This window comes from Dama dama, chromosome 24, assembly GCF_033118175.1.
Source record: "Dama dama isolate Ldn47 chromosome 24, ASM3311817v1, whole genome shotgun sequence".
Lineage (NCBI taxonomy): Eukaryota > Metazoa > Chordata > Mammalia > Artiodactyla > Cervidae > Dama > Dama dama.
The window spans coordinates 5,646,919-5,667,156 of record NC_083704.1 but is presented as its reverse complement, the minus strand read 5'-3'; the positions used below and the strand labels follow the sequence as shown (position 1 = coordinate 5,667,156).

At 37.9% G+C, this 20,238-nt stretch overlaps 1 protein-coding gene across 1 annotated transcript; it reads right to left on the bottom strand.

Moving 5' to 3' along the window:
• Nucleotides 1–263: 263 nt before the first annotated feature.
• On the bottom strand, nt 264–20,164 carry LOC133046139 (olfactory receptor 5M9-like). Its single transcript, XM_061129083.1, is given in 4 exon segments — nt 264–1,199; nt 19,572–19,617; nt 19,619–19,899; nt 19,901–20,164. Coding segments are annotated over 4 exon segments (1,527 nt in total).
• Between the last annotated feature and the right edge of the window lie 74 nt (nt 20,165–20,238).

The window sequence follows — 20,238 nt, the reverse complement described above, 5'->3', positions numbered from 1 at the left end:
AATAAGTTATCCAATGGCTACACTTAGCACAATTTTACACACACTGGGACTAACAGTAATAGGTCAGCGTTAGTATGCTTGCACATGTAGATAAAGGAGGCTTAGCCCTGAGAGTCCATTCATGGGGTAAACCATCGCTGTGTTAGACTGGACCTCTTAGCATATTTAAGTGTTGCCTGTACGCAGTCTGTTTTAAACGGGGAATTTATATGCCTGGACATTTATAACAGGAAGTGGCATACACAGAATTATGTCCTGCAGGTTCACTGCCTCAAGTTTGCCTTGACGATTGCTTTGTTGACCGCCTCTTTCACATCTTTGTTCCTCAAACTGTAGATCATGGGATTCAGCATGGGAATCACTGTGGTGTAAAACACAGCCACCATCTTCCCCTGCTCCACAGACTCTTCAGTGGGCCTCCTGAGGTACATGACGATGAGAGTCCCGTAAAACATGGTGACGGCCGTCAGGTGGGACCCACACGTGGAGAACGCCCTCCTCCTGCCATCGGCAGAGCGCATGCGCAGCACGGCCGCTACGATGAGGGCGTAGGAAACGAGAACCACTGAGAGGGAATACGTGAAATTAATCCCAGCAATAACAATCATGGTGTATTCTTTAACGTGGACCCCTCCACAGGCAATCTTGATAAGAGGAGGGTCAGCACAATAGAAGTGGTTGACTTCAACGTTTCCGCAGAAGTACAGGCCATAGGTCCACAGCGTGCAGATCAGGCTGACAGAGAATCCATAGATGTATGGCACAGAGATGAGACGAGCACAGACAGCCCTGGACATTTTACCGCCGTAGAGCAGAGGGGTGCAGATGGCCATGTAGCGATCAAAGGCCATCACAGCCAAGATATATACTTCCACGTGGACAAGGGCTATGAAGAAGTAACACTGCACCAAACACCCCACATAGGAAATGGTTTTTGTCTCTGACAGTAAGTTTTCCAGCATCTTCGGAGTGACATTGGAAGAGAACCACACATCCACAAAAGACAAATGACTCAAGAAAAAGTACATGGGGCTCTGAAGCTGGGGGCTGATGCTGATCAAAATAATCATAGCAATGTTCCCTATCAGAGTGATCATGTAAACTACTAGAAACACCACAAAAAAGAGAACTTGAAGCTCCTGATGACTGGTTAACCCCAGAAGAATAAATTCTGTCACATCTGTGAAATTTGGCATTGTCTTCACTTAGACCCACTCTACATTGCCTATGGACAAATGAAAAGAAATGAATGGATTTATTTTTTTCTTGAAAATTTTGAGTCATCTTTATCAGTATTCTAGTTCAAATACTATAAAAATCAATGCAGACTTTGCACAGTTTAAGACTATATAATCACATGTATTTCCTTTAATAGGCCTTATAGGTAATTATTGCAATATTAGTTTCTTAACTCTAAAACGGACAATTACATTCATGTACTACTAGTATTAGACACGTATTTTTGCTAAATTATTTCAATGATATTAACATCATAGAGGGCTAATAGAAGTAAAGCTAGACTGAGAGCCATCAGAGAAGGACCAAATCCATTTCAACATATTGTCTTATAGGAAAAGACTTGAGACTCATGAATGTAAATATTCAACCAAGGTCAGAAAACCACTTTGTGCTGAACAGGGAGGTAAGGAGAGTGAATCATTGAAATTCCATTGAATACTATTTTTGTGTATGATGGTTGCCTCTCATTGTCAATATTAATACAAATACACATGTAGTATTAACTTACTCATTTCCCTATAACTTGAAAGATAGCTTTAAAAAATGTGTTTATTTATTTTTGTCTGCACTTGGGCTCCTCTTGGTTGGGGTGTGTGGGCTTCTCCCTGCAGTGGCTTCTCTTGTTCTGGAGCGCTGACCCTAGGTGAGCAGGCTTAAGTAGTTGTGGCTCACAGGTTCTAGAGTGCGGGCTCAGTAGTTGTGGCTCTTGGGCTTAGTTGCTCCATGGCTTGTGGAATCTTCCTCCAACCAGGGATTGAACTTGTGTCCCCTACATTGGTAGTCAGATTCTTATTCACTGAGCCACCAGGGAAGTCCAGAAGATATCTTCTTATCTGTGCAATTTTACGGGATGATTGTCTTAAACCTTGGGCTTACAATCTAGTCACTGATATACTTTTCTACATTATGCCAGTATATGATATCAAAAACTTTCAACTTATGAAAATTCTAGTCATGTTTTATTTTATTTAGCTATATATTTCACTTGCTTGATTACTGCTGTTTGCAGGATGAGGTAAGAGGTATTTAATGACACAGACTGTATCAGTTTAACAGTTATCTCAGAAAAGTAAACTGCAAGTGGTTCAATCACCATATCAAAATTATATCAATAGATAAATTCTATTTATATATAAAATAAAATTCAGGTGCCATGTTTTTAAAATTACTGTCTTACTTCAGATTCTACTGCTTTTCAGCAATAATCCATTATATATCTAATTATTTATTTTCAAATTCAATGTCATTACAAGGAAAATGTCCACAAGGAATATTTTCTCCATTTAATACACTTCCCCAGATAAGTCTTCTGAGAGGTAAACTGCTCTGAGTACTTAGAGATGCATCTGTAGGATTAACATCATCTTGGGAATTTAAGATCCCCATAATAATACTGCTTGAAGAGAATATTATGACATAAAATGGGCTGTACTTATAATTGCTTATGATAATTCATTTACAGGCATCAAAACCAATTTTATGTCAAATATATTTGCTATATTATATTTATTATTTATTATATCTAGAAGTAGTCTAAGTTTTATAATATGAAATTGAACAAGCTATGTGAGATTCTGGTTTGTATCATGATTGATTCTTTTTGAAAGTGAGTGAATGAAAAACATACAAAAGAGACAATTTAGGGAATGTAACTACTATGAGACAAAAAAATGGAGCATGTTGATCAGTATGCACACAGAGTAGTCAAAGATCTCTTTGAGGATAAACTTTTCAGTTATGGGCAAGTAGCCAGTTATGTAAAAATATTGAGGAAAATGAAAATATAAGAAGTTAGAAGAGGAACTATTTTAAAAAATGTATAAACTTGATGATTGTATCATGGCTCCCTCCAACTAGTTCAGTTCAGTTCAGTCGCTCAGTCGTGTCCAACTCTTTGTGACCTCATGAACCACAGCATGCCAGGCCTCCCTGTCCATCACCAAATCCCAGAGTTTACCCAAACTCATGTCCATTGAGTCGGTGATGCCATGCAATTTCATCCTCTGCTGTCCACTTCTTCTCCTGCCTTCAATCATTCCCAACATCAGGGTCTTTTCAAATGAGTCAGCTCTTCGCATTAGGTGGTAAAAAAAACGGAGTTTCAGCTTCAGCATCAGTCCTTACAATGAACACCCAGGACTGATTTCCTTTAGGATCAACTGGTTGGATCTCCTTACAGTCCAAGGGACTCTCAAGAGTCTTCTCCAACAACACAGTTCAAAAGCATCAATTCCTTAGTGCTCAGCTTTCTTTGTAGTCCAACTCTCACATCCATACATGGCCACTGGTAAAACCATAGCCCTGACTAGATGGACCTTTGTTGACAAAGTAATGTCTCTGCTTTTTAATATGCTGTCTAGGTTGGTCATAACTTTCCTTCCAAGGACTAAGTATCTTTTAATTTCATGGCTGCAATCACCATCTGCAGTGATTTTGGAACCCCCCAAAATAAAGCTAGCCACTGTTTCCCCATCTGTTTGCCATGAAGTGATGGGACCGGATGCCATGATCTTAATTTTCTGAAGGTTGAGCTTTAAGCAAACTCTTTCACTCCCCTCTTTCGCTTTCATTAAGAGGCTTTTTAGTTCTTCTTCACTTTCTGCCATAAGGGTGGTGTCAACTGCACATCTGAGGTTATTGCTATTTCTCCCGGCAATCTTGATTCCAGCTTGTGCTTCATCCAGCCCAGTGTTTCTCATGATGTACTCTGCATATCAGTTAAATAAGCAGGGTGACAGTATACAGCCTTGACATACTCCTTTTCCTATTTGGAACCAGTCTGTTGTTCCATGTTCAGTTCTAACTGTTGCTTCCTGACCTGCATACAGGTTTCTTAAGAGGCAGGTCAGGTGGTCTGGTATTCCCATCTCTTTCAGAATTGTCCACAGTTTATTGTCATCTACACAGTCAAAGGCTCTGGCATAGTCAATAAAGCAGAAATAGATGGTTTTCTGGAACTCTCTTGCTTTTTTGATGATCCAGCAAATGTTGGCAATTTGATCTCTGATTCCTCTGCCTTTTCTAAAACCAGCTTGAACATCTGGAAGGTCATGGTTCACATATTGCTGAAGCCTGGCTTGGAGAATTTTGAGCATTACTTTACTAGTGTGTGAGATGAGTGCAATTGTGTGGTAGTTTGAGCATTCTTTGACATTGCCTTTCTTTGGGATTGGAAAGAAAATTGACCTTTTCAGTCCCGTAGCCACTGCTGAGTTTTCCAAATTTGCTGGCATATTGAGTGCAGCACTTTCACAGCATCATCTTTCAGGATTTGAAATAGCTCAACTGGAATTCCATCACCTCCACTAGCTTTGTTTGTAGTGATACTTCCTAAGGCCCACTTGACTTCACATTCCAGGATGTCTGGCTCTAGTTGTGTGATCACACAATCATGATTATCTGGGTTGTGAAGATCTCTTTTGTATAGCTCTTCTCTGTATTCTTTCCACCTCTTCTTAATATCTTCTGCTTCTGTTAGGTCCATACCATTTCTGTCCTTTATTGAGCCCATCTTTGCGTGAAATATTCCTTAGTATCTCTAATTTTCTTGAAGAGATCTCTAGGCTTTCCTGTTCTATTGTTTTCCTCTATTTCTTTGCATTGATTGCTGAGGAAGGCTTTCTTATCTTTCCTTGCTATTCTTTGGAACTCTGCATTCAAATGGGTATATCTTTTCTCCTTTGCTTTTTGCTTCTCTTCTTTTCACAGCTATATGTAAGGCCTCCTCAGACAGCCATTTTGCTTTTTTGCATTTCTTTTTCTTGGGGATGATCTTGATCCCTATCTCTTTTACAATATCACAAACCTCCATCCATAGTTCATCGGACACTCTATCAGTTCTAGTCCCTTAAATCTATTTCTCTCTTCCACTGTATAATCATAAGGCATTTGATTTAGGTCATACCTGAGTGGTCTAGTGGTTTTCCCTGCTTTCTTCAGTTTAAGTCTGAATTTGGCAATAAGGAGTTCATGATCTAAGCCACAGTCAGCTTCTGGTCTTGTTTTTGCTGACTGTATAGAGCTTCTCCATCTTTGGCTGCAAAGAATATAATCAATCTGATTTTGGTGTTGACCATCTGGTGATGTCCATGTGTAGAGTCTTCTCTTGTGTTGTTGGAAAAGGGTAGCAACTCACAATTTGGAATTTGATTAATATCTGTGAACTGTTTTCCTACCCCTGAAATCATTCATATGGGAATTAAGTGCACCATAGAGAAAATGATTTGGGCACATAACATAGGCAGTCATATTTCAGTTCTGGTCTGGGTTCACCTATACCCTATATTTTCATGATTGTAGATCTTCTGGCTGCTAAGTGTGGCTGCTAATCTGGCTGCTAAGCCAGATTTGAGTTGATGATTTTGACTGGGAGATAGAGCTAAGACCAAGAATTTTCATATATAAAAACTCTTGACTCTGCTTGGTGAACCCATAATTAACTAATTGATAGAGTTTGATTGGATTATTGGTTCTGCTGATTCTAAGAGGATGAGATGGTTAGATAGTATCACCAACTCAATGGACATGAGCAAACTTAGCAGACTTAGCAAACTCTGGGAGATAGTGAAGGACAGAGGAGCCTGGTGTGCTTCAGTCCATGGAATCTCAAATAGCTGAATACAACTTAGTGATTGAACAACAACAGCAACTAAATGTAAAATATTTAAAAAATCATCAAGGCACCTAAGAAACATAAAGCAATACTACTTCTCCAACTTCCCTTCCTGTGTAATATGTGGGTTTTCTTCCACTTTTCACAATCATATTCAGCTCTGTGATAGTAGAGTGTGTCTCATTCATCTTAGAACACTTCAAACTGACTATATTAGTTTATTATATATTGTAGACATTCGGGGATAATCACACACAATTTTTAAACATCCTGATCTCCAGATAAGCTTTATAGAATGCATTACTGTGTCCATAACTAATAAAATGCCTATTAATTTTTTTTCTAGTGGCAGCAGTCTCAGCTTTAAGGTAAGAAAATAGCTAACTTTTGTTGAATCCTTACACAATCTTTTATAAACAAAGGTCCCATGAGAGAGGTTCTAATTAGTGTATCTTTCTAAAAAATGAGAAAACTGAAGCACTGACAGATAAAGAGGCTTTCCTTGGATCAGACATCTGCAAACTGCCAGACGGAAATGCAAACCAATTAACTGGACTCTCAGGTTACACTCAATAACTTTATATCACTGCTGCCTCTTTGATAACTTTTTCTAATATTCTATTTCTCTACGTTTAAAATTCAGTTTGATTATCGTCCAAAAAAGAGAAAAAGTTATCCTTTGATAATTCATGCTTGATGAACCAGAAGAGCTTGGTATTGCCCTAGAGCCTAAAAAACAGAGTTCTTGGACCACTGTTTATCTACGCCTCTCAAGGCTAGGTGATCCCATAGTCCTAGGGTCGGATGACTGAAGTAGCTTTTTATAGAGAACCACTTTATTATATAACTGTGCAACACCTTTTAAAGCAATTAAGCATATAGAATGCATAATTTAGAAATTTTAAAAAATCACTTTCATTAACTTTTCAGGAATTTTACACACGCGCACACACACACACACACACACACACAATATGGCAAAGGTATAATTATTTGTCCAATATAGTGAAAGAGAGGGAAATGTGGCATGCTACAGTCCATGGGATGGCAAAGAGTAGGACACAACTTAATGACTGAACAATAACAATCATTCCCAATGATGCAATACCTTCAGTTCCACTCAGATACATTTTAAAACACAATGTGAAAATCAATGATCTTTGTAGAGAAGACATAAAAGGCAAAACCTGAAGAGCAAAAATTCTTGTAAGTCCCTATGGTAGCAAGATATTCTTATGAATTTTTATATCAACTATTAATAAAAATAGTAATATTCTCCAAGTATATAATTCCAGATAATAAAACACTGTGATAACAAATAGGTCCATAAGTAAGGTCTTAGTCTCCTCTTCAAAAAGGGGATAAAAATAAAAGATATGACTGCATTAATCTCTATTTCAGAGTATAAAATTTGCAGACCTACCTTCAGCAGCAGCAAAAAACAATGATAATTCCTCACTATTTATAATAGAATCTTGAACACTGCACACATTGAGAGCATCTCCCCAAGGAACTATCCAGATAATGATGAAACAAATTATAATGAAAATTATAGAAACATCTCAGGAGTAAGGGAAGTTAAGGAGGGTTAATCAGAAGAATGTCTTATGATATCATCAGTGACCAATATCCTTAATATCATGGTATAATCTCTCCCATCTTCACATGGTATAATATCGGCCTCAGGAAAACACCTTGCGCCTCAGGAAAGCATCCTTGGTTTGCATTATACAATGTTGCTCAGTCGCTTTCTTTTCTATTATGCTTTAGTTCTAGTAATCATTATCTTTCAGGGCAATCACAGCAATGTACACCCGGTGCATCTCATGGTTGTTGAAGAGATCCCAGGTGCCTCAAAAGTACAGATCCCATGGAAACATCTAGGGAGAATGAGTACAAGTAGAGGTCATTGGTGGAGAAGTTGATTGTAGTAGAACAATTTATCAGTTAACTGAAGCTCTTTTGGGAGTCAGTAGAGCATCTACTTTGATGTCAGTTAGGTCAGAAATAAAATCTTAACTTTTCACCATAATTAACTACCTGTCTTTGGAAAAGTAAGGATTCTCAGTTTCAAAGCTCATCTGTAGAAAAAGGAAACTGCTGTCTCAGTGAGGTGTGGGAATCACAGATAACATTGGGAAATTCTTAGCATAATGCTTGTCTCTGATGAAGCAGTCAAAAAATTGAAATGACCTGTGTAGGTTCACCTATTAACAGTTCACAAGTAATATCTCACCACCTATTTGTGATTTTGATCAGTATTATCTCTGTGTCGAAGGGTTAAAAAAAAAAGCATATGTAAAATAATTCTGAGGTTCTGTTTTTCCACAAAGTATAGATAGTAGGGGCTTCCTTGGTGGCTCAGATGGAAAAGAGTCTGCCTACAATGCAAGAGACCCAGGTTTGATCCCTGGGCTCTGAAGACCCTCTGGAGAAAGGAAAGGCTATCCACTCCAGTATTGCTGGTACTTCCCTAGTAGCTCAGACATTAAAGATATCTAGCAGTTTAAAGAATCTGAATGGAAGCTAAAATTGTTCATAAACTCTTATTTGTACTGCCTCAACTTGGCTGGAAAATCATGGACAGAATAATAATTAGGCAAAGCTTTCCTATATTCCTCAGTGCCCAAGGACCCCAGATTCCTTAGTTCCTTCTCCCCTTTTATGGAGAGACTGCATCAGGCAAACTCACTGGCACCATGTTATTATAACTTAACCTGCACTCCCTAGAGAAAAAGGAAATTTAAAACAAGAAAGCATTGTGTGTGTGAGTGTGCCTGTATGTGTGTGTGTTAGAGGGAGAGAGCAAGGAAGAGAGTGAATGTTAAATACATTTTATACTAGAGATGCTTAACTATAACAAAGTTGATAGATATATAAATAAATGTATGAATGAGATCCATTTTTTAAAATATGTTACAAAACCACCCTGAATTTCAACCATTTCATGGTTACAAAACCATGTAACCATGGTTACTTAACCAATGACCTTGACATTATCATCCTTCATGCAACACTGAAACAACTCTGAAAAGAGTAGAGAAAGTGGTTCACTTTTGGAAAAAAAAAAAGAAAGAGGTAACAAAGATTATCCAAATCCACTTGCCAAATTCACTTGCTAAATTCAGATTTAAATTGAAGTAGGGAAAACCACTAGACTATTCAGGTATGAACTAAGTCAAGCCCCTTACAATCATACAGGGGAAGTGACAAATAGAGTCAGGGATTAAATATGATAGACACAGTGCCTGGAGAACTATGGACAGAGGTTCATGACATAGTACAGGAGACAGGCATCAAGAAGATACTCAAGAAAAAGAAGTGCAAAAAGGCAAATGGTTGTCTGACAAGGCCTTACAAATAGCTGAGAAAAGAAGAGAAACAAAAAGCAAAGGATAAAAGATGTACCCATTTGAATGCAGAGTTCCAAAGAATAGCAAGGAGAGATAAGAAAGGCTTCCTCAGTGATCACTGCAAAGAAATAGAGAAAAACAACAGAGTGGGAAAGACTAGAGATCTCTTCAAGAAAATCAGAGATACCAAGGGAACATTTCATGCAAACATGGACTCAATAAAGGACAGAAATGGTACGGACCTAACAGAAGCAGAAGATATTAAGAAGAGGTGTCAAGAATACACAGAAGAACTGTACAAAAAAGATCTTCATGACCCAGATAATCACGATGGTGTGATCGCTCACCTAGAGCCAGACTTCCTGGAATGCAAAGTCAAGTGGGCCTTAGGAAGCATCACTAAGAACAAAGCTAGTGGAGGCAATGGAATTCCTGTTGAGCAATTTCAAATGCTCAGAGATAATACTGTGAAAGTGCTGCACTCAACATGTCAGCAAATTTGGAAAACTCAGCAATGGCCACAGGACTGGAAAAGTCAATTTCATTCCAGTCCCAAAGAAAGGCAACAGCAAAGAATGTTCAAACTACCACACAGTTGCACTCCTCTCACACACTAGCAAAGTAATGCTCAAAATCCTCTAAGCCAGGCTTCAACAGTACGTGAATCTTGTACTTCCATATGTTCAACCTGGATTTAGAAAAGGCAGAGGATCGAGAGGAGTACGTCAAGGCTGTATATTGTCACCCTGCTTATTTAACTTCTATGCAGAGTACATCATGAGAAACACTGGGCTGGATGAAGCACAAGCTGGAATCAAGATCGCTGGGAGAAATATCAGTAACCTCAGATATGCAGTAGCCACCACCCTTATGGCAGAAAGTGAAGAGGAACTAAAAACCCTCTTGATGAAAGTGAAGGAGGAGAGTGAAAAAGCTTGCTTGAAGCTTAACATTCAGAAAGCTAAGATCATGGCATCTGGTCCCATCACTTCATGGCCAATAGATGGGGAAACAGTGACTGACTTTATTTTTTGGGGGCTCCAAAATCACTGCAGATGGTGACTGCAACCATGAAATTAAATGACACATACTCCTCAGAAGGAAAGTTATGACCAACCTAGACAGCATATTAAAAAAGTAGACATTACCTTGCCAACAAAGGTCCATCTAGTCAAGGCTATGGTTTTTTCCGGTAGTCATGTATAGATGTGAGAGTTGGACTATAAAGAAAGCTTGAATGCTGAAGAATTGATGCTTTTGAACTGTGGTGTTGGAGAAGACTCTTGAGAGTCCGTTGAACTGCAAGGAGATCCAACCAGTACATCCTAAAGGAAATCAGTCCTGAATATTCATTGGAAGGAATGATACTGAAGCTGAAACTCCAATACTTTGGCCACCTGATGCGAAGAACTGACTCATTGGAAAAGACCCTTAAGCTGGGAAAAATTGAAGGAGAGAAGAGAAGTCGACAAAAGAGGATGAGATGATTGGATACCGACTCAATGGACATGAGTTTGAGTGGACTCCGGGAATTGGTGATGGACAGGGAGGCCTGGCATGCTGCAGTCCATGGGATCGCAAAGAGTCAAACACGACTGAGTGACTGAACTGAACTGAGGAGAATTTACTTGTGAAAACATGAGCTATGAAGTCAGCTTGTTGAATTCTCATTCTGGCTTTAGCAATTTTGATACAAGCACTCTGGACAGTGTTTCTTAATATTTCTGGGCTTCATCATTTTCTTTTTTTTCTACTCAAAATGGATTCCTTATATGGATAGGGTTATTTTGAGGATTATACAATAGAAAGTATGCAATACCAAAAATATTGTTCTACATACATGTCTGTGTGTATGTGTGCATGCTTAGTCATTTCTGACACTTTGTACACCCATGGACTGGCTAGTTCTCAATAATATTAGCTATTAGTCATTAAGTAAAGAATCCTAGAGAATGGCATTCAATATATTTCATTTTCCTTATCATCCACCTAAATGACTCAATGAATTTTATAAGTAACAGTACTTAAAATAGTAAATATCCACACTTTTCACACTTTCCTAGTCATTGTATTTCCTTTTTCTATTTTTTCATTTTTGAATCATAAATCTAGTTTGGGTAATGCACATGATTGTCTAAATAAGAAAGCAGAATTTTGATGGTTATAAATAAATAAATGTATAATATAGAAGTCTACATACCTATGAAGAAAGAGCCATCTTTGGAAAGACTATGAATGTCATGGCTCTTCTGCTGAATAATGCAGGCAGAATTTATATTATTTGTCAACTGATACATTTCCCTAAGAGATTACACATATAGGTGAGTATTAAGTAACTACTTTGTTAGATAGTATTTTACACTAAGTGAATTCTCTGGAGAAATAACAAATGGGTACAATTCTGATTTGCCATGGGACCCAACTGCTTTTCTAGTGTTTTTCTTTTTTTCGATTCATTGTCAATATTTTTCTTCATAGGTTGGGAAGTCCACATCATAATATTGATGTCTGCCATTCATACTCATACCATATTCTGTTACCCATAATATTTGCTTAACCAAATTTCATGCAATTTCTTCCACACAACTATCATATCTTTGTGCCACAACTTATTACCATCTCACTTTGGGTTATGGGTTGAACAGTTTCTTTAATATCCATATATCAAAATCTTGACTCCCAATACTTCTGAATATGGCTGAATCTGTAGATAAAGCTTTTAAAGAGGAAATTAAATTGTAATGAATTCAGATGAGTGCATCCTAACCCAAGATGACTGGTGTCATTTTTAAGAAAGGAGATTAGGACACAAAAGTTCACACAGGAAAAACTGTGACAGACACAGGAGGTGACGGCCGTCTATAAGCCAGACAGAAGCTTCAGCATGAAACCAACCCTACTAATGCTTTGATCTTGAGTTACTACCCTCCAAACTAGAAGGAAATCAGTCTCCTTTGTTTAAGGCACCCAGGCTGTGGTACTTAGTTATAGCAGCCCTTGCAAACTAATATGCTCTGCCTTCTGTAGACAAAGAGACTGCTTTCATATTCAAAGGAAGCTTTGCTTCTTTGAAGAGTATCATTTTTAATATATTTTAAACCATTATAGTACACATTCAAAATGTGCACAAAGCATAAATTTCCATGGGGTCACAGAGTCAGACATGACTGAGCATGTGCAGGCACTAATTCAGTTCATGAGAGCAAAGCAAAGCCTCCATGACCTAATCACTTAAAACCCTCACACCTAAATAGGAATTGTTCTTTTATTACTGTAAGTGTAGAGATCAAATTGCCAGCATTCATTGAATCATGGAGAAAGCAGAGATGTTCCAAAAAAAAAAAAAAAAATCTGCTTCACTGATAACACTAAAACCTTTGACTGTGTGGATCACAACAAACTGTAGAGAAATGTAAAGAGATAGGAGTACCAGACCACCTTAGCTGTCTTCTGAGAAACTTCTATGTTGGTCAAGAAACAACAGTTAAAACTGGACATGGAATAACAGACTGGTTCAAAATTTGGAAAGGAATATGTCAAGGCTGTATGTTGTCAACCTGTTTACTTAACATATACAGAATACATCATAAGAAATGCTGAGCTGGATGAATAATAACAAGCTGGAATCAAGATTGTTAGGAGAAATATTAACAACCTCAGATATGCAGATGATACCTCTCTAATGGCCGAAAGTGAAGAGGAACTAAAGAGGATCTTGATTAGGGTGAAAGAAGAGAGTGAAAAAGCTGGCCTGAAACTCAATATTCAAAACACTAAGATCATGACATCAGTTCCATTGTTCATGCATGCCGACTCACTTCAGTCATGTCCTACTGTTTGTGACCCCATGGACTGTAGCATGCCAGGCTTCTCTGTCTATGGGGATTCTCCTGGCAAGAATACTGGAGTGGGTTGCCATGCCCTCCTCCAAGGGATCTTCCTGACCCAGGGATTGAACCAGGATCTTTTGTATCCTTTATGTCTCCTGCATTGGTAGGCAGAATCTTTACTACTAGCACTACATGGGATGTCCCATTACTTCATGGCCAATAGAAGGGGAAAAATTGGAAGCAGATTATATTTTCTTGGGCTCCAATATCACTGTGGATGGTGACTGCCACCATGAAATTAAAAAAGGCTTGCTCCTTGGAAAGAAAGCTATGGCAAATCTAGATAGCATATTAAAAAGAAGAGATATCGCTTGGCTGAGAGAGGTCTGTATAGTCAAAGCTATGCTTTTATGCTTTTTTTTGTTGTTGTTATCATTTATTTATTTATTTTTAGTAGTAGTCATGTATGGATTTGAGAATTGGACTACAAAGAAGGATGAGCACCAAGAACTGATACTTTCAAATTGTGGTGCTAGAGAAGACTCCTGAGAGTCTTTTGGACTGCAAGGAGATCAAATCAGTCAATCCTATAGGAAATCAACCCTGAATATTCACTGAGAGGACAGTTGCTAAAGCTGAAACTCCAATACTTTGGCCACTTTGTTAAGTTGGTCACCAACTTAACAGACATGAATTTGAGCAAACTCCAGGAGATAGTGAAGGACAAGGACGCCTGGTCTGCTGCTGTCCATGGGGTCACAAAGAGTCAGACACGACTGAATGGCTGAACAGCAAGAACATAGTATCCATTACGTGACTGTACCTAAACTTATGTATTCTTCCTATTTTTGAGACTATCTGGAGTGCTTCCTGATGTGGCTGTTACAAAATACATTCTTGTTCCTGTCTCTATATGAATATATATCCATGCACTTCTGCTTGATAAAATTTTGGATAGTATTGCTGGTTTACAGATTAGGTGTATATTCTGCTTAAACTGACAAATAGTTTCACAAAGTGGTTATATGAATTACATTCCCATTAGCACTATTTAAGTAGTTTTTGTTCCATGGTCTTACCAATATTAATATTACAAGTTGTTATAAAAATTTTTTGTATGCTAGGTTTGTGTGTAAGGACAAATATTTTATAGTTCTAATTTTCATTTCCCTAATCACCATCGAATTTGAAGATATGTGACATGTTACTCGGTTTTTTGAATATATCTTTGTATCCTGGAATGTGAAGTCAAGTGGGCCTTAGGAAGCATCACTACAAAGAAAGCTAGTGGAGGTGATGGGATTCCAGTTGAGCTATTTCAAATCCTGAAAGATGATGCTGGGAAAGTGCTGCACTCAATATGCCAGCAAATTTGGAAAACTCAGCAGTGGTCACAGGACTGGAAAAGGTCAGTTTTCATTCCAATCCCAAAGAAAGGCAATCCCAAAGAATGCTCAAAGTACTGCATAATTGCACTCATCTCACATACTAGTAAAGTAATGCTTAAAATTCTCCAAGCCAGGCTTCAGCAATACGTGAACCACGAACTTCCAGATGTTCATGCTGGCTTTAGAAAAGGCAGAGGAACCAGAGATCAAATTGCCAGTATCCACTGGATCATCGAAAAAGCAAGAGAGTTCCAGAAAACCATCTATTTCTGCTTTATTGACAAAGCCTTTGACTGTGGGGATCACAATAAACTGTGGAAAATTCTGAAAGAGATGGGAATACCAGACCACCTGACCTGCCTCTTAAGAAACCTGTATGCAGGTCAGGAAGCAACAGTTAGTACTGGACATGGAACAACAGACTGGTTCCAAATAGGAAAAGGAGTATGTCAAGGCTGTGTATTATCACCCTGCTTATTTAACTTATACGCAGAGTACATCATGAGAAATGCTGGGCTGGAAGAAGTACAAGCTGGAATCAAGATTGCCAGGAGAAATATTAATAACCTCAGATATGCAGATGACACCACCCTTATGGCAGAGAATGAAGAGGAACTAAAAAGCCTCTTGATGAAAGTGAAAAAGGAGAGTGAAAAAGTTGGCTTAAAGCTCAACATTCAGAAAACTAAGATCATAGCATCTGGTCCCATCACTTCATGGGAAATAGATGGGGAGCTAGTGGAAACAGTGTCAGACTTTATTTTTTTGGGCTCCAAAATCACTGCAGATGGTGACTGCAGCCATGAAATTAAAAGATGTTTACTCCTTGGAAGGAAAGTGATGACCAACCTAGATAGCATATTAAAAAGCAGAGACATTACTTTGTCAACAAAGGTCCGTCTGGTCAAGGCTATTGTTTTTCCAATGGTCATGTATGGATGTGAGAGTTGGACTGTGAAGAAAGCTGAGTGCCAAAAAATTGATGCTTTTCAACTGTGTTGTTGGAGAAGACTCTTGAGAGTCCCTTGGACTGCAAGGAGATCCAACCAGTTCATCCTAAAGGAGATCAGTCCTGGGTGTTCATTGGAAGGACTGATGCTGAAACTGAAACTCCAGTACTTTGGCCACCTCAGGATAAGAGCTGACTCATTGGAAAAGACCCTGATGCTGGGAGGTATTGGGGGCAGGAGGAGAAGGGGACAACAGAGGATGAGATGGCTGGATGGCATCACTGACTCGATGGGCATGAGTTTGAGTAAACTCTGGGAGCTGGTGATGGACAGGGAGGCCTGGCGTGCTGCGATTCATGGGGTCGCAAAGAGTCGGACACGACTGAGTGACTGAACTGAACTGAACTGACTGAAAGAGAGAGGAAGAGATGGTAGCTAAAATGGTTTTTATTTTGCATTTTTAAAGCAGAAAAAAAATAACAAAACACTGGATGACTTCAGAATTTATTAAGCTTAGTGTGGGTGTTAGAATAACAAGTGATACTAGTGGAAGACCAAACACAGAGGATAGTTTGCAAAAACATTAGAAGGTAGATTAATAGACAATCCATGTATAGTGTTGCTTATATGCCAAGCAGTAATCAGCATGCATTTCACAGGTCTTTCCCCCCAGATATTTACAGATATTACATCAATGGCCATTGGAACAACTGAGATACGTGATACTACTGTCTCAGATTTGTACTTGGGAAAACCTGAAGCAAAGAGCCATTAAATGACCGCCACAGATTATAGGTGTTAAGTGGCAGAGCTGAAAATATTAATATGCTTTAAGTCTAATTCATTATACTATGTCATTGTATCGCCCAATTAATTCATGGAAGTGAATGAGAGAGAAAGCACATGATGAACAGGTTCTCAACAAGTTTGCAACCCCATGAATCACAGCACACCAGGCCTCTAGATGAGTGATCACACTGTTGTGATTTTCTGGTTCGTGAAGATCTTTTTTGTACAGTTCTTCTGTGTATTCTTACCACTTCTTAATATCTTCTGCTTCTGTTAGGTCCATACCATTTCTGTCCTTTATCAAACCCATCTTTTCTTGAAATGTTCCCTTGGTATCTCTAATTTTCTTGAAGAGATCTCTAGTCTTTCCTATTTTGTGGTTTTCCTCTATTTCTTTGCATTGATTGTTAAGGAAGGCTTTCTTATCTCTCCTGGCTATTCTTTGGAACTCTGCATTCAAATGGGAATATCTTTCCTTTTCTCCTTTGCTTTTCGCTTCTCTTCATTTCACCGCTATTTGTAAAGCCTCCTCAGAAAACCATTTTGCCTTTTTGCATTTCTTTTCCATGGGGATGGTCTTGATCCCTGTCTCCTGTACAATGTCACGAAGCTCCATTCATAGTTCATCAGGCTCTCTATCAGATATAGTCCCTTAAATCTATTTCTCACTTCCACTGTATAGTCATAAAGGATTTGATTTAGGTTATACCTGAATGGTCTAGTGGTTCTCCCTACTTTCTTCAGTTTAAGTCTGAGTTTGGTAATAAGGAGTTCATGATCTGAGCCACAGTCAGCTCCCGGTCTTGTTTTTGCTGACTGTATAGAGCAGTTGCCAAATTTCTATGAATTAAATTGTATGATATTTTGAGAACATATCCTAAAAGGATATGACTTTAAGAGATCCCCCAAGGAAGCACTGGAAATATAAAAGGATGAATATAACTAAATCCCCACAATGAAACTGAAAAATAGCAAATTATTAAAGATAAAATTTTACTCACAGAGAAATAGCAAATAATCTGGTGGTACATCTATCTGTATAACCAAACTAAAAGAAACTGGAAAATAAAATATTTTAAGTACTGAAAGCAAGTTTCTGTCTTTCTACATTCATACCCAAATGAATGCTTCTTTGAGAACTCACAAGTGATATTCTCAGATAAGTGAATAAGGAGGTACTTTCACTAAAGAGAACTAAGTAAGTGTTTATAACACAGAGAAGAAAACTAAACTGTAAATTAAGAGTGGGAGCAAAAAGGATTGTGAGTGGTACATTTATAATTGTCACTAAAATTAAAGGAATATTGATATTAATTAATATTTAATATAATTATAATTACAATCAAATACAATATAGATAATATTTAAACTTCATTATTAAATAATTTATTATTAGTGATGTATTCTATACCTGTAAATGACCATTTATAAGTCAGAAGCAGGATGTATTCACAATTAAAATATTTTCAGTTCATTTACTATTTAATTAGCAAAGTAGATGTACTGATTAATGAAGACTAAGTTAAGACAAGTATGCATATACAGTTTATAGGAATTTATTAAAAATGGATAAAAGAATGTGTCATAGATAAAATAATGTGTCATAGATAAAGAGCAAAAAGAATAGAAACTTAAAAATATGATTTAATTCACAGTAGGTAAAGGCGGAAAAAACACATAAAGATTTGTGAAAAGCACAAATTAAGTTGTTAGAAAATAATCAAAAGTGCCAACCTCCACAATAAAATAAGATCACTATGATTAAAAGGACTCAGGACCTGAAAATAAAAGTTTTGAAATATACATAATAGGCATAACCAACTAAAATCAATAAAAAAAATACTGCCCAATATATGTGAATATCAGACTTTCAGACTTTATACATCATAGCAGGGATAGAAACCATAAATGATAAAATGAGTAACACTAGTTCAGTACTTGACTAAACCTAATCATACAGCCTCAATATATTTAAAAAATACAAAAAAAATTTGCAAATCCACATCATCTTTCTCCATCTTTGCATAAGAAAATTCGAACATTTTTAAGGCTCTGGAAGATCTTAAAGAATAAATTGCACTAGATGGATGTAATAGGACCCTGCTCTGCTCAGTTCCCATCTCCTGTAAGGACTTTCAGCATCGTATCTTTCCCCCACATGTATCTCAGAAGGAGATGCCAAAGATGGGCAGTAGGGTCCATGACATGGAGAGGTGCAGTATCTGAGTTTCTTAAATATATGAAACAAAAAGAGCATAGGAAGCACTGTTCAATACTCTGTAATAATCTAAGTGGGAAAACAATTTGAAGTGGAAATCATATTGGTAGAACAAACAAACAAAAATAAAAATAAATAAGTTTTTAAAAAATCTCAAGTAAATTTGGCATTTCTCTCAAAAGTTTTATGAATGAGGATTCCATTACACCAGTCCTAATATCTACACATACTTCTTAGAATAATAACTTAAGATACCCAATGATCTTCACTGATATATAAGGTGAACAAAGGAAAAACCAACCAAAAGAAGCAAAGAAAGAAAAACCTTTCTTTCTGATATGGTTGACAGGTTTTGGTAAATAGTTTGCAAATTATTAAGCCCTCCAAATCAAACACATTGTCATTGCCTTAGCATCATTTGGTAAATCTGTCTTTCATAAATTTCTACCATTATGAGTACTATGGGTAGAATTATCTGATGTTTATTAATTTTACAGAACAATAGCAATGCTTTATTGATTTCAGCACTGTGGGTGCTGGTGGTTTAGTCACTAAGTACTGGCAAACTCTTGAGACCCCATGGACTGTAGCCTGCCAGGCTCCTCTGTCCGCGTGATTCTCCGGGCAACAATATTGGAGTGGGCTGCCATTTCCTTCTCCATTCAAGGTGGTAGTCATATTAAATACAGTAAAGTAACACAAGCTAATGACTGGACAAATTCTTTCAAGTCTCATAGGTGAATTACAAAAGAAAAAGACAAGTCAATGAGAAAAAGTGACTTATTAGTTGAACATTTTCTCTAATTGGTCAGAGAAAACAATTATATTACATACCTCTGACTAAACGTGTACTCGATTTGACAAATAATTTCTCTTGAAACACTTTCTTTATTGCTCTTTTAACATCTTTGTTCCAAAGGCTGTAGGTCAAAGGGTTTAGCATAGGACTCACAAAGACATAAAAAACAGCTGCAATTTTGGTCTGCTCTACAGATGCCTCAGAAGGTGACCTTAGATACATCCAGAACAGTGTCCCATAAAACATAGTGACAACTGTCAGATGAGACCCACAAGTGGAGAAGGACTTGCACCTCCCTTCTGGAGAACGCACTTGCAGAATGGCTGTAAAGGTGACAATGTAGGAGATGAGGATGATGGTGAGAGAAAACATGAGGTTGGAACCAGTCACCACAAAGATGGCAGTTTCATTGGCATAAGTATCTGAGCAGGCTAGGACTAGGGTCCGCACAGTAAAAGTGGTTGATTTCATTGGGTCCACAGTAGGAGAGGCAGAGCATCAGGATGGTCTGGGTAAGACCATTTGCAAAGCCATAAGTATAAGGAGCAGCAACGAGAGAGAGGCAGATGCCTCAGGACATTTTGCTGCCGTATAACAAGGGTTTGCAGATGGCCATGTAACAGTCATAAGCCATTGCTTTGAGTGTATAGCTATCTGTGAGCCTCAAGGAAATGAAAAAGTCAAACTGTATAAAGCAACCAAGGAAGGAAATGGTTTTTTTCCTTAGATGAGAGATTGACCAGCATCTGAGGAGTGACAATGGTGGCATAACAGAGGTCTACAAAGGAAAGGTGACTGAGGAAGAAGTACATTGGAGTCTGAAGCTTTGAGTCAGTTCTGATGAACAAAATCATGCTCATGTTGCAAATGACTGTGATCAGGTAGATGACTAGGAAGACCACAAAAAGGACAGGCTGCAAGTCAGCTCGATCTGTCAGTCCCAGGAGGATAAACTCAGTCACATCTGTGTAGTTTTCCTTTAACATTGTGTTTGCTCAGCTTCCATTGATTTCTAAAATAAAGGAAATAAAAATTAATTGGTCCTTTGTCTTTTTTCCAT